At 51.4% G+C, this 14315-nt stretch overlaps 1 protein-coding gene across 1 annotated transcript in view; it reads left to right on the plus strand.

Moving 5' to 3' along the window:
• The first annotated feature begins 10336 nt into the window (after positions 1-10336).
• Positions 10337-14315, plus strand: part of LOC127492483 (uncharacterized) — a 149797-nt gene continuing 145818 nt past the window's right edge. Inside the window, exons 1-3 of the mRNA XM_089304915.1 lie at positions 10337-10374; positions 10499-10560; positions 11280-12177. Coding sequence (XP_089161041.1) covers positions 10337-10374; positions 10499-10560; positions 11280-12177 — 998 coding nt within the window. The remainder of the gene's footprint in view (positions 10375-10498; positions 10561-11279; positions 12178-14315) is intronic.

A 14315-nucleotide genomic window follows, 5' to 3' on the forward strand; every position in this document is an offset into this window, starting at 1 on the left:
ATTCCCCATGAAATGTTAGCCCACCCACTGTGCCTGATTCACACCATGTCCCCAACACCTCTCACAGGCCAAGTGTACAGTAGGACTGCAAAAAACACGTATTGCATGAAAGAATGGAAGGTCTGAAATGGACCCTGAGGTCCTCTGATCTGTTTTTCATGTTCAGGATGAGGCGTTGTGACTCAGAGAGGTAAAGTGACTTGCCCAAGTTTGCACAGCTAGCTAGTGGCTGAGTTGAGTTTCCTGAATCTCAGTGTTCTCCATTGCACCACAGGATCTGAGATGGAATGGTGAGACTTACAGTCTTGCTGTCTGAAGCTGTAGTCTGCTTCTCAGTACCTCTGGCTCTGGCTCTTTCCTTCGGCAGCAAGATTCTGGGGCTCTGGGGCTCTGGTCGACAGCCCCGACCCACAGCCTGGCATCTCGGGCTGCATCCGTAGGCCTTTGCATCACCTCTCTTCCCTTTGAAAAATGATAAATGATTGTGTGTGTGTGTGTGTGTGTTTGGGAGGGGACAACACACACACACACACACACACACAAACATACACACAGGAGAGGGAGAGCGAGCGAGTACATACTCCCATCCAGTGAATTATTTTCCAAATGCCTGCAATGGTCAGGGCTGGACAAGGGCTACAGTCTGGAGCTGGGAACACATTCAGGCCTCCTGCGTGGGAGGCAGGAACCCAATCCTTTGAGCCACACTATTGACTCCAAAGGAAGACACTGGCAGGAACCTGGAGTCAGGAGCCAGAGCTAGGGATCAAACCTGGTACTATGCTGCAGGATGATGGCATCTTTTTTTTTTTTTAAGATTTATTTATTTATTTATTTGAAAGGCAGAGAGTTACAGAGAGTCAGAGAGAGAGAGAGAAGAAGAGAGAGAGAGAGAAGAAGAGAGGGGAGAGAAATGAAGTCTTCTAGCTGCTGGTTCACTCCCCAAATGGCTGCAATGGCCGGAGCTGGGCTGATCCAAAGCCAGGAGCCAGGAGGTTCTTCTGGGTCTCCCACACGGGTGCAGGGGCCCAAGGACTTGTGCCATCTTCTACTCCTTTCCCAGGAGCATTAGCAGAGAGCTGGATTGGAAATGAAGCTGCCGGGACTCGAACCAGCACTCATATGCCAGCACTGCAGGTGGCAACTTTACCCGCTGTGCCACACACAGCGCCGGCCCTAATGCTGGCATCTTAACTACTAGACTAAATGTATACTCTCAGACAATATTTCTATGTTAACATAGAACATATTGCATCTGTTTTCTATTGCTGAGCGACAAATTATCACAAACCTTGTGACTTAAAACAGCACCCATTCGTGAGTTCCCAGGGGTGTAGGTTGTGAGTCTGGGCAGGCATGGTGGGGGTCTCTACTCAGTCGTACCTGAGGCTGCAGTCCAGATGTCTGCAGGGGTGGGGGTCTGGAAGCAGACTTCCTTTCCCTGTGGTTATAGGATTGAGGTCAGCTCGGGGCTTCCCAGCTGGGTGGGGTTTTCTCAGCTCCCAGAGGTGCCCTTGCTTCACAGGGCCCCTCCATCCGCACAGGCAGCACCAGAGAATTCCCTCACCCTGTTGGCTTGTGTTTTAAATTTTATTTTTACTTATCTGAAAGGGAGCGATATCAGTCTTCCATCTGTTGGCTCATTCCCCAAGTGCATTCAACATCCAAGACGATGCCAAGTCTAAAGCACGGAGTTGGGAACTCAATCCAGGTCTCCTATGTGTGTGGCATGTGTTGTAGGGACCCAAGTACTTGAGTTGTCACTTCTACCTCCCAGGACACGCATGAGCAAGAAGCTGGATGGGAAGTGGAGTGGGGAATCGAACTAAGGGACTTTGATACGGGATGCAGGTGTCCCAAGCTTGTAACTTGCATCAGATGCCTGCCCTTCCCTTGCTTTGAAACACCTTCCTGTGGATCTCTGATTTCTTCTTTTTCCTGCAGCAGAGAAAACTGCATTTAAAAGGTTAAGATGCCCTTGGAAGGGCTGCCTTATGTTAAAGTCAAAGGTCCCTGAGTCACACGTGCTGTCTCACCTGAGCCCAGCCCCCGCCCCCCACACCATGGTACAAGGGCCCGGGTCATTTGGGTGTCACTTTAGCCCTCTGCCACCAGGCTTCTTTCACACACAGACTCCTGTGTTTTCTTCCACCCCTCGCCTTCATTCGGGCTGGTGATCTGCTTTGCACTTGCATGGAAACGCACGCAAGGCATGCGAAGTGTCAAGAAAAGCAAACATCCTGTGAGTGTTTCTTCTTGGCTTCCGTTTACAAAATTCCAGACCTCTGGGAGAGCAGGGAGATGCCTGGAAGAGGCAAAAAGGAGAAAGTGTGTGTGGATGAAGGCAGTGTGCTTAGAGACTCAGGAACCAGAAGGGCTTTCCCATCCGGGGAATACTGAGAGAGCTGTCCTGGGGAGTGCAGGTTATGGCAGATCACTGACGAAACACTGAGCTGCTGTGGTCACAGGTGGCCTCCAAGACACCGCTGCCACGTGGACAGGCTGTGGCAAGTGCTGTTCCCCAGGCGGCCACATGCACGGTGACACTGGACATCACAGCAGACGTGGGTGGTTTCCAGGGCAGTGTCCAGCCCTGGGAGGGGCAGTGCCAAGGAGTTGGTGCAAGATTCCCACCCGCTCTGCGGAGGGGAAGCACTGGTCAGAGATGACACTGAGTTACAGGAAATACTACCGTGTCGTTTGCACATCTGGGCTTGTGGACTGGGATTCACACCTCCCTACCCAAACCAAAAAGATAGGAGGGCGTTTTTGGGGAAAATGTGCTCATAATGGTGTATCGATGTGTAGAATCAGAAGGCATGTGTATGTTTGGATATAGTCCTCATAATAGCAATATGAATTCTCATGGGCGCGTGCACACACACACACACACACATGCTCACACTCATACTACAGTATTTCAAAAAGTTCATGGGAAGTGGAATTAAAAGATAAGTTTAGGGGTCAGCATTGTGGCGACCGCCTGTGACACCAGCATCCCATATGGGCACTGCCAGCATATCTCATAGGCACTGGTTCCAGCTCCCTGCTAATGGCCTGGGAAAAGCAGTGGAAGATGGCCCAGCCCTGTATGTGGGAGACCCAGATGATGCTCCAGGCTCCTTCCTGGCTTTGGCCTGGCACAGCTCAGGCTGTTGTGGCCTTCTGGGGGACTGAATCAGCAGATGGAAGATCTGTCTCTCCGTCTCTCCCATTCTCTCTGAAACTGTGAATTTCAAATAAATAAATAGATATATCTTTAAAAAAAAGAGGTACGTTTATCTGGGCCAAAAATTTTTGAAATCCTTGCGTAGTTTTTTCATAATATGAGTTTTCATGATATTTCGAAGGGCCCTCATATATCAGGGCTATGATTCGCCTGTTTGTGTCCCTCCAAGGTTCATGTTAAACTTAATCCCCCATGTGGCAATGTTAATGGCGAGGCCTTAGGGAGGGGATGGGGTCCTGAGGGCTCTGTCCCCATGGATGGGATCTGAGTTCAGCCCCTTCTTCCCTGTCCTCACGTGAGGACACGGGCTTTCTGCAGACACCACCTGCCCCTTCATCCGTGGGTTTCCGCTCTCCGGATCTGTAAGAGGTGAATTTCTGTTGTCTACAGCTTAATCCAGCCTAAGGTATTTTGTTATGGACTAAGACAATCAACACACTTACGTGTATATGTCAGCAGTGCTGGTGTACTCATATGTATCTGCACGTAGGCTCTTCACATTTTTTTTTTTTAACTCTAAGCACTGAATTTAATCACTGCCATCCAACAGCCAATTTATAACTACTGCTGCAATAGAACATCTGGTCCTTTAGCCTTGTAGTCTGAATCAGACACAGCAGAGAAACCCTGAGTGTGGAGTCTCAGACTCAGGCATGCAGTCCTACTCTGTGTTCCAAGTTCTCCAGGTGCTGTCAGGTTACAAGAAAATCCAGGGCAGCTCCAAGGAGGAATTATGGTATGGAGTGGGAAAGTGCAGCCCGGGGAGGGCGCAGACAGATGCTTGTCTTGATGCTACCCTGCGAGTGTCTGGTGGGCATGTGGGCTTAAGGTTGTTGTCAGCACTGGCTGGGCATTCGTAGGAGCCCATAGGAGTGAGGTGGGGTGGGAAGGCACCTTGCGAGGTATGTGGAGAGTAGGGTAGGCATCATTCCTCTCCATCCAAGAGAGGTGGACCTAGTTTTGAGTGACCTCACCTTGCAAAGGCCCTCTTACTTACAATAAATCCCCATTTTTCAAAAATTTTAAATTTTACTGTATACCCATACACAGCACACACAGACTTGTGTAATGAAGGGTCTTCAAAATGTTTGTGGAAACCACATATTATTAAAAAAAACTACGGGGGCCTACAATGTAGTGCAGCAAGTTAAGCCACCATATTGGAGTGCCAGTTCAAGTCCTGGCTGCTCTGCTTCTGATCCAGCTTTCTGCTCATGCACCTGGGAAGGTGGCGGATGATGGCCCAAGGGCTTGGCCCCTGCCACCCTTGTGAGAGACCCAGACAGAGTTTCTGACTCCTGGCTTTGGCCTGGTCCAGCCCTGGCTGTTGTGGGCATTGGGGAGTGAAATAGCAGATGGAAGATCAATCCCTCTCCTTCCCTTCCATCCCTTCTTCTCTCTGACACTCTGCCTTTCAAGGAAATAAATTAGTCTTAAAAAACTATGTATGAGTTTCCAGAATTTTTTTTTGCAGCAAAATAAACTTGCACTAACTTGTTATATCATGTCTAATGGGATCTAGTTTGAGGTAGTAAGTTGGATCAGACATCAGTTTGAAAACAGTCCTTACCAGAGCAACGCAAATTCTATAAGAATTGAAGCAAGAACAAACATCAAATTTGAAATTTGAATTGAAATGGAAAATTGAAGCTTGGATGGAAGAACGGTTAAATCACTGACAGCTTATGAAAAGTTTATAAAGACAGTTCCTGCCCCCCACATCAGCAGTTTACAGATGGATAACCAATTTTAAGAAGGGGTGAGGCAACGTTGAATATGAAACTTGCAGTGGCAGATCATCCACATCAGTCTGCAAGAAACATTTAATCTGTTCATTCCCTAACTGAAGAGGATGGAGGATTTACAGCAGGAACAACAGCCAGCACCACAGGCACCTCAATTCTGACCAAAAAATTAAAGAGAAGTCAACTTGCTGCTCATTGGTTGCCAAAACTGATGTGCCCAGATAAGATGCAGACAAAGCAGAGCGCCCCATGGAAATTTTAACAACTTCGATCAACGCATCAAGAGTTGAAACAGGAGATGAAACATGGTCTTACCAGTACAATCCTGAAAACAAAGCACAGTCAAAGCAATGGCTACCAAGAGGCAGAAGTGACCCAGTCAAGGGAAAAAGCAGATTGATCCAGAGTGAGGGTCAGGGCAACAGTTTGTGGGGTGCTCAAGGCACTGTGCTTGTTTACTTTCTTTAGGACCAAAGAACCATTATCATCTGCTTATTAGAAAAGTATTTTTGAGAAAGTAAGCAAAGCTTTCCTAGGAAAACACCTGGGGAAAACTTGCTGTAGTGTCCTTCTTCACCATGACAAGAGCCCGGATTATTCTTCTCCTACAACAAGGGCAATTTCGTGAGAGTTTTAATGGGACATCATCAGGCGTCCACCTTACAGTCCTGACTTGACCCCCTTCAACTTCCTTTTGTTTCCTAATTTAAAAAAAAAGTCTTTTTAGGGGCCTGCACTGTGGCATAGTGGGTAAAGCCGCCGCCTCAGTGCTGGTGTACCATATGAACTCTGTTTCGAGTCCCAGCTGCTCCACTTCTGATCCAGCTCTCTGCTATGGCCTGGGAAAGCAGTAGAAGATGGCCCAATTCCTTGGGTTCCTGTACCCACGTGGGAGACCAAGAAAAACCTCCTGGCTCCTGGCTTTGGATTGGCCCAGCTCCAGCCATTGCAGCCATCTGGGGAGTAAACCAGCAGATAGAAGATTCATCTCTCTCTCTCTCCCTCTCCCTCTCTCTCTCTCTCTGCCTCTGCTTCTTTGTAACTCTGCCTTTCAAATAAATAAATATTTTTTTAAAAATTTCAGGGCACCCATTTTTCTTCAGTTGATGATATTAAAAAAGTGCATTTGGGATCCAGTGCTGTGGTGTAGTGGGTAAAGCCAGCATCCCATATGGGAGCTGGTTCCAGTTCCAGCTGCTCCACTTCTAATACAGATCCCTGCTAATGTGCCTGGGAAAGCAGTGGAAGATGGCCCAAGTGCTTGGGCCCCTGCACCTCCATGGGAGACCTGGAAGAAGCTCCAGGCTCCTGGCTTCTACCTGGCCCAGCCGGAGCCGTTGCAGGCATTTGGGGAGTGAACCAGTGGGTAGAATACCTCTCTCTGTCTCTCTAATTCTGCCTTTCAAATAAAATATTTTTTAAAAAAGAGTGCATCCATATAAATTTCCTTCAGTTCTTTGAGGATGGACTAAATGGCTGGTAATATTTCCTACAAAGTGTCTTGAATTTGAGGGCGCTTCAGGGAGCTTATGTTGAAAAATAAATTTCATATTTTTCATTTTTATCCTTTAACTCCATTTTACCACGTACTCTTTGACATTCTCACATATGCATGCACGTGTGTAGTTAATTTGGTCATTGTTAATGTATAGTTACTGGATTCTTACATATGCATATATCCCTGAAGCCACACCAAGATCAAAATACAGATAAAGTTCTCTTTCGTCTTTCTCCACTTAATACCTCCAGAGGTTACCACTGTTCTGACGTCTACCACCGTCAACTGGCCTCTCTTGTTTTGGAGCATCACATAAACAAAATTGCATGTTGCTATTCAGCTGCACCTATTTCAATGCCATTCACTCACATCTTGTATGACAACAGATCAAAGTTTTAAGGCTGCTGGGTAGTCTTCCATTACATGGGTGTTCCAACATTTACTTATCCTGTATCCAATGACGGACATTTAGGTTGTTTCCAGGTTTTTTTTCCTCTTGAATTTCATGAAAACACTGGTATGACCATCCTTATACCTACCTTTTGCTGGACATTTGCACTGAGTTCTCTTGGGCCTTCTTGGTAGTGGCGTCTCTTGGTATGCAAGTTCCAGTGACTTACATCTTTGCTAATATTTAGAATTGTCAGTCTTTGACGTTTCAGCCACTACAGTGAATGTACTAGTTTGTGAATTCCATGAAGATTGAGCATCTTTTCATGTACTTATTGGCTATCAGATGTCCTTGCCTTCTGTGAGTACCTTTGCAAGCAGTTCTCCCATTTTCTCTGGGACTCCTCTCTTAAGAAAGTGAGAACGAGGATTTATGTTTTCTATGTCTGCACATCTCCCGCACCACAGAGGGCTACACATACACATGTACAAATCTGGGTCAGTCATCAGGGATTGATCAGAAAAGCAGAACACTTGTTAAGTGACAAGGAATGGAGGATTTCTTGTAGGCTGGTTAGAAGTGACTCGGAGGGGCCTGGCACTGAGGTGTAGTAGGTTAAGCTTCCGCCTGTGGCGCTGGCATCCCATATGGGCACTGGGTTGTCCCAGCTGCTCACTTCCGATCCAGCTCCCTGCTGATATGCCTGGGAAAGCAGCTCAAGATGACAAGTGATGGGGCCCCTGACACCTACCTGGAAGATCTAGATGGAATTTCTGGCTCCCGGTTTTGGCTTGGCCCAACCCTGGCCATTACGGTCATTTGGGGAGTGAACCAGCAGATGGAAAACCTCTCTAGATCTCTCCTTCTTTCTCTGTATCTCTGCCTTTCAAATAAATAAAAAAAAATCTTGAAAAACAAAAATCAACAGACTTAGGAGTCATAGGAGCTCCGAGATGACTGGTGAACTTTTCAGTAATTTAATATTTGTAAATGATTTGAAAATACATGTGTCACTGCTCTGTAATTACTTCTTCACTTTTTCTAGCTGGTTGTATTAGTCATTTTTTCATTACTATAATGCAATGCCCAAGACAGGTTACTTTATAAAGAAAAGAGGTTTCTTTTGCCCATAGTTCTGGAGGTGCAAGTCCTCAGGCGGCCCAGAGCATTATATGGGGAAGAGACAGGGAGCATTTGTGTCTGTGTTTCTCTCTGCTCTTCACCCTTCTCATAAAGTCACCAGGATTCAACCATGGGGGCTGTACCCTGATGCCCTCACCTAATACTAATCACTCTGCAAAGGCCTCACCTCTAAACACCGAAGTCTAGTGAGGATTAAGTTTTAACACATGAAGCCTTGGGGTACACAGCAACAACATCCCAACCAAGCACTGATGTAGAGAAACCTTATACACATGTTTCCAGATGGTTATCATTTCTTTTTTTCATTGCTGCATTTTTCCTTTTCCTTCACCCTCAGCTCTTTTAAGGAGAGAGCAGGCATTGTTTCTTGGCCAAGGAAAAGATGCAGTGAGGCTGAGAGCAGACATTGCCTGCAAAATATTTCCCTTTCTGTCTTCTGTGATCTTAAACCTGATTCCAAAGGAGGAGTCAGGGTAGTGGCTCCTGGAGCGGTGGGGGCAGCAGGATCCCAGGGAGGGCCAATAGATGCAGCCACCTTGTGACCAGTGTCCCAAGATCCCAGGAGGTGGACATTATTGTTGTCTCCAGTTTAGAGAACACGAAGGCATTATAATGTGGGGGAATAGGGTGCACACACCATGAGGCCATCCAGGTACTTGAGGCAGGCCCTGTCTGCTCCCCCGTGGGGTCTGGTCCTGGCTATCTATCTAGATAGGGGGTCTCTGTCTCCAGTACCAGGTGTTCCACAATGCAGGCTTCTCCTTCTCATTCCCACCTGTTGGCTTCTCTTGTGAATTCAAGTGCAGCACAGGATGGATCATTTTGGACGGCACAATTCTTATCTGACTTTATGTGTGGGATTCCAACAGCAGAAGGATATTCTCTGACTCCCAGGAGTCTGTGGTCAGTTGGGGCCCTGGGTTTTTTTAAACATTTGGTAGTGTTTGCCTTTTCCAGTTCCGTCTCCTCCAACAACTGACTGGCAGCCTTCTCTGCACTAAGTGTGGTCAGGTCTGACACCATGCACTCGCAGTGGAACTTTCCTCACGTCCCACTCCTTGAAGCCAACGTCAGCTGATTTCCACCCAATTTAGTGATATTTTATCTCAATTTGTTGCTCACTTGTCTATCCTACTCCAAGTTTCCATTCATTCCATAACAGTTTCTTAAGGGGCCAGTGCTGTGGCGTAGTGGGCTGAGTCTCTGCCTGTGGCGCCAGCATCCCATATGGGTGCTGGTTCAAGTCCCAGCTGCTCCTCTTCCCATCCTGCTCTCCGATAGTGCCTGGGAAAGCAGTAGAAGATGGCCCAAGAGTCTGGGCCCCTGCACCTACGTGGGAGACCCAGAGGAAGCGCCTGGCTCCTGGCTTAAGATGGGCCTAGCTCTGGTCATTTTGGCCATTTGGGAAGTGAACCAGTGGATGGAAGGCCTCTCTCTCCCTCTGTCTGTGACTCTGCTTCTCAAAAAAAAAAAAAAAAAAAAGAATAAATATTAAAAAAAATTCCTTGAGCCCTCGGGAAGTGTCAATCCTTGTTCTGTGTATGGGGGCTACAAATTCTCCCCTGGACTAGGTCTCTGCTCTCCTGAGCTTCCATCTGGGCCCTGGCTCCCATGCTGTAGATGGATGCTGTAGGAGGATGCTGGCACACCATTGTATTGATTTTACGGACAGCAGGTACACAACAGAGCTTTAGAAATTTCATGGAACATGGAATTAAAAGATAAGTTTATTTTAGTGCAGAAAATTAAAATCCATGCATAGTGTTTTCCTAACACACATTATCCATGAAATGTTTGAAGCCTCCTAGTATATCTAAGTGCCCCCCACTCTCCCATTGCTGTAGTATGTGTGTGTGTGTGTGTGTGTGTGTGAGAGAGAGAGAGAGAGAGAGAGAGAGACAGAGACAGAGAGAGAGGGAGAGCAGCTGAAGTGGAAAACAAATACAGGGAACAGACAGTGGAAAATCCTCTGATAGGTTCCTCCATGGCTGTCTTCTAGAAATGGAAACAGATCTGCAGTTTCTAGTTAAAATTAGAGAAGACAACAAGAAAAGACAGAGCCAGATTAATTGAGATTCATCACAAATGGTAAAATTGAGGTTATGATTTTAAAATTCAGCCCTTGACTTAAAGGAGTTAAGTTATGCACAAGGAAATCAGGCACAAGTGAAATGGAAGAGCAGATTGCTTTTTGGCCTTGGAAAAAACCTTTTCTTCTTCACTGCCCGTGGGGGACTTAGAAGGCAAAAGCCATTTTGCTTTCTACCCAAAGAGGGCAAAAACACAGTTGTCCAAGCCCACCCTCGCGAGCTGCTCTTAGCTAGCACTAGATGGACGTGACGTACTGGCGCACATTCAACACAAACCAGTAAGTACACGCTTATCAGATATCAGATGCAGGCGGCTGGTATTGAGCACTTACCAGTCCACTTCTCATTTTAAAATGTTCACCTTAGCAGCCAGATTCAGAGCCCCCCCCCCCGCTCTATTAGACCCGACTCAGCAGACGCTGCCAGTTGTGACTGGGCTGAGCTGGATGTCCAAGCTGCCGAAGGTAGGTGGCAGTGTGGTCTGCTGGTTCAACTCCCAGCTCCGTGTTTAGCCAGACCCTTGTCTGTGGTCTGGGGACAAATGACCAAATCTTCGGAAGCCTCCACTTCCTCCTCTGTAAAATGGAGACAAGCTCCCAGTTATTGTGAGGACCAAACAAGACAATGCACGCAGCGCTTCCTACACAGCTCTCAGCAGAGACTAGCTGCTATCATGAAATTACCCATGAGCACCGATAAAACGCAACAGCCATTATTACCGGGAGTGGAGGGAGGAAGCAAACTCAAGAGATGCAGAACAAAGCCGACATCGCACGAAATCAAGCCACTGAGGAATGAATCACAGGTTTCCAGATTCCTCTCTGATACGATGGATGCAAGAGCTGGGCAAATCTGGGGGGAGGTTGAGAGAAGTGAAAATTGTTACCACTTTGATTAGCTGCACCTCTGTTGACCGTGAAGCCCCGTGCACTTTGGTTAGTCCGCAGGTTTAGTTTTGGCAGAGGGAACTAACTGCGGCGACTGTAATGCAATTGGGTTACCATTCTCACACGCTAGGGCAGTCACCAGCTCCCATCCAGTACGGCTGCAGGGGCTGGTGTCAGTGCTGGCAGTTGTGCGGAACACAAGGGCGCATTGTTAAGGGGAGTCGAGTCCCAAGTGGCCCTTCAAGGAGACGGGGGCACAGCGCGCTAGGAAGCATCCGTCTCCTTCCCAGCCTGAGGGCGGAATCCTGAGCGCGACCTCGCAGGTCTCCCGAGATCCCCCGCCCTGCTGCGTGTCCCGTGGCCCTCCTGCCTGTGTCCGCAGTCCCTCTGCGCGGGGCAGACACGCCGGCCCGGTCCCCGGAGACTGCCCCCGGCTCGCAGGCGCCAGGTCGGCTCCTGCGGGGGGCGCTGTCGGCAATCTCCGCGTGGCCTGGAGTTCCCGGGGCTGCCGGCGGCGGCGCGCGCCCCGCTAGCCCGAGCCCGGCGAGCCGGGGGCCGCAGCCTGGGCGCCCGCACGCTCCCCGCCTCCGGGCGCGTGTGGGCCGGGCGCGCCGGGACCCCCATCGCGCCTCCGCCGCGGCGGCCCCCCGCCCCCCGCGGCCTGGCCTCGCGCCGGGTCCCCGCGGCGGAGTGGGGAGGAGGAGGGGAGAGACTGGAGGAGTTGGCGACAGACGCAGCCTCGGCGCGCACGGTTCCGGCTGCAGACAGACGGCGGCGGGCGGCGGCTACCTCCCCCGCACGGCCGCGGCACCGCTCCCTCGGCCCCCGCCCCCAGGCAGCGGACCCGGACCGGAGGGACGAGCCCGCGAACGCGGTGGGCCCGGCCCGCCCCGCGTGCCGCCGCGGCCGGCCGGGGATCCCCTGCGAGCCGGGGAGGAGCCGCCGCCACCGCCGCCGCCGCCAGACAGCCTGCGAGTCCCTGGGAAAGTGCAAGGGGGCGGGGAGCGCGGGGGCGGCGCGGGTGTCAGGTCCTCGGCTCTTAAAGAGCCCGGCGCGCTGCGCTCCCGGCCAGCCCGCCCGCGCCCCCCGCCGCCGCAGTCCGCGCCCCGCGCCCCTCCCCGCGGCCGGCGGGGCCGGGTGGCCCGCGAGCCGCACTGCGGGCGCTCCCCGCCCCGCTCGGAGCGGCGGCCGCAGGTGAGTGCGGACCCGGCTGGCTGCCGTGGTCGCGGCGGCTGGCCCAAGTTCACCACCGCGCTCGGGCGGGAGCGGTGGCCGAGGGGGCGGGGGACGCGGGGACTGGACGCTCCGGGAACGGGACGTCCGCGAGCCTGCGCCGTCGGAGGGGTCGGAGGGAGCGGCAGGCGCCACGCACCCTCCCAGCACGGCGCGTCCCCCGGAGACAAGGGCGCGAGGTCTGTGCGCCGGGTCGCGGGTGGGCACGGCCGGTGCCCCGGGGCGCTCGCCCAGGGAGGGGTGCTTGTGCTTGTAGCAGTCGTGTCGCTCCACCTTTACCCCCAGCCCGTTTTCTGTTCCCGGTGCCCTGGGCGCGGGCGTCCCGAGGTCGCAGGACTCTAATTCTGCAGCACTGGAAGCCAGGATGTGCGCGGGGCTGCCCCGGCAGTTGCCACCCCTTTAGGCCGCTCGCGGACCCCTGCGGGAAAGGGGACTGGAGGTCGGCGAGAAGCGGGAAGATCGCGCAGGACCTTGCCGGTAGTTTGCAGGGAGGAAGGGGGCGCGAGCGGCCCGCATCCTCGCCCTGCGTGCTGCCCCCTGCACCCCACACTCCCCAGACGCTCGGACCCGCCTTGCCCGACGTCCGCCGGGTGCCCCCGCACGCGTTGACGTCGGTCGCGGGGCCGCCCGCGCTCCCTGCATTGGCTGGGACGTGGATGTCTTGGTGGCTGCTGCTGTGCTCAGGCTGAGTCCAGAGCCCCGCAGGAAGCAGGCGTGTGCTGCATTTCTCGGTGACCCTCAGCGTGGAATAAACAGGAAGCGACGAGCACTCGGCAGGGCCGGCACTGGCCTTGTTGCGGGGTCTGCTGCCCCGCACGGCCGCCAGGAGGCTTCCTCGGACCCCTGCCCGGTGCGCAGCCCGGAGTGGGGCTGGGGCGCGCCCTGTGAGTACGCGGGCGGCTCTCAGTTGGCTCTGTGGAGGCTAATTTCGCGAGGACGGAGGGGAGGGCATTTGCCTGCTTTTAAACTTTTTTTTTTTTTTTCATTTGAAAAAGGAGGAGGTTTCCCAAGGAGGCAGAGGTTTTCAGGGCAACGGGGACGCGTGGGGCTGGGGGTGGTGGGCGGCACCTGGAGAAGGCGCTTCCGGGAGCGCCCTGGTCTCCAGGTTACCTGGCAGGGCCGAGGGTCCGCCTGTCAGGACTGGGAGAGGACTCTTTAAGGGAGCAGAGCTAACTGGGGGCTGCTACCAGGCACAGGAGTGAGTGCTGAATGGCAACGGCCACATGAAGCCAGCGTTAATTTTTGTTTTCCCCAAAGAATCTTTTAATTAGCTAGAATTGGATAATTTTGATTTGCTCCTCTTCTTTTCCTCTAACCTCCCCGCCCCCCATTCTAATTATTTTTGCCACATTCTTATCCCTGGACCCCTCAGGTGCAGGTCAGCCAGTGCTGGTTTCTCAACCTCCCTTACAGTTACTGCAGACCTACTGTGTGCTACGTTGTGGGCTGCAAGGTGGGGTTAGCTGTGTGGAACGTTGATTGCAAGAGCTTCTGTCACTAAGTTCTGAGCAGCAGAGATGACTACAGATGGTGTGCACAGCGCCGGCTCTTAAAAATAGGGTTCCGTGGCTGGCATGGAGGTTGGCGCCTTCCCGCAGAGCCAGCGCTGGGAAACTTCCCTTTAAAAATGGCCCTTTCTGCTAGTTTGGCTGGCCAAGAAGGGCATTCTCCTGTCTGTGTCTGCCCTGGAGCCTGGGCACTGAGTATTAAATTACAGGGAAGGCTCTGTAAAGTCTACACGGAGCAACTAGCACTGCATTAAGTCATGTCTGCACTCTGCAGATGAGGATTCAGTCTTCCCTTGCTCCTTAAAATTGTTTACTGTAAACTTGCCTTCGTTTTCTGTACAGTTCTCTCCCACTGTAGTTTTCGTGTGCAGTAAAGGATCCTCGTGTTGAGCTGAATTGATTGCATAGGCAGATGAGTAGATCTGAATGTCACCCATGTGCACCTACTGAATTGCGACATGTGGTTCATGATCAGCCCCTGAAATGTCATTTGATGGCCCTTGCACAAGCAGGTGCATTTTAAAACGTGGGGGTAAATGCCTCATGGTCTCTGAAAGCTTAATTCTTTTAAGAGCTCCACTTTGCTGTTGA

This window comes from Oryctolagus cuniculus, chromosome 10 (assembly GCF_051225735.1).
Source record: "Oryctolagus cuniculus isolate XC-2025 breed Fujian yellow rabbit chromosome 10, ASM5122573v1, whole genome shotgun sequence".
NCBI lineage: Eukaryota > Metazoa > Chordata > Mammalia > Lagomorpha > Leporidae > Oryctolagus > Oryctolagus cuniculus.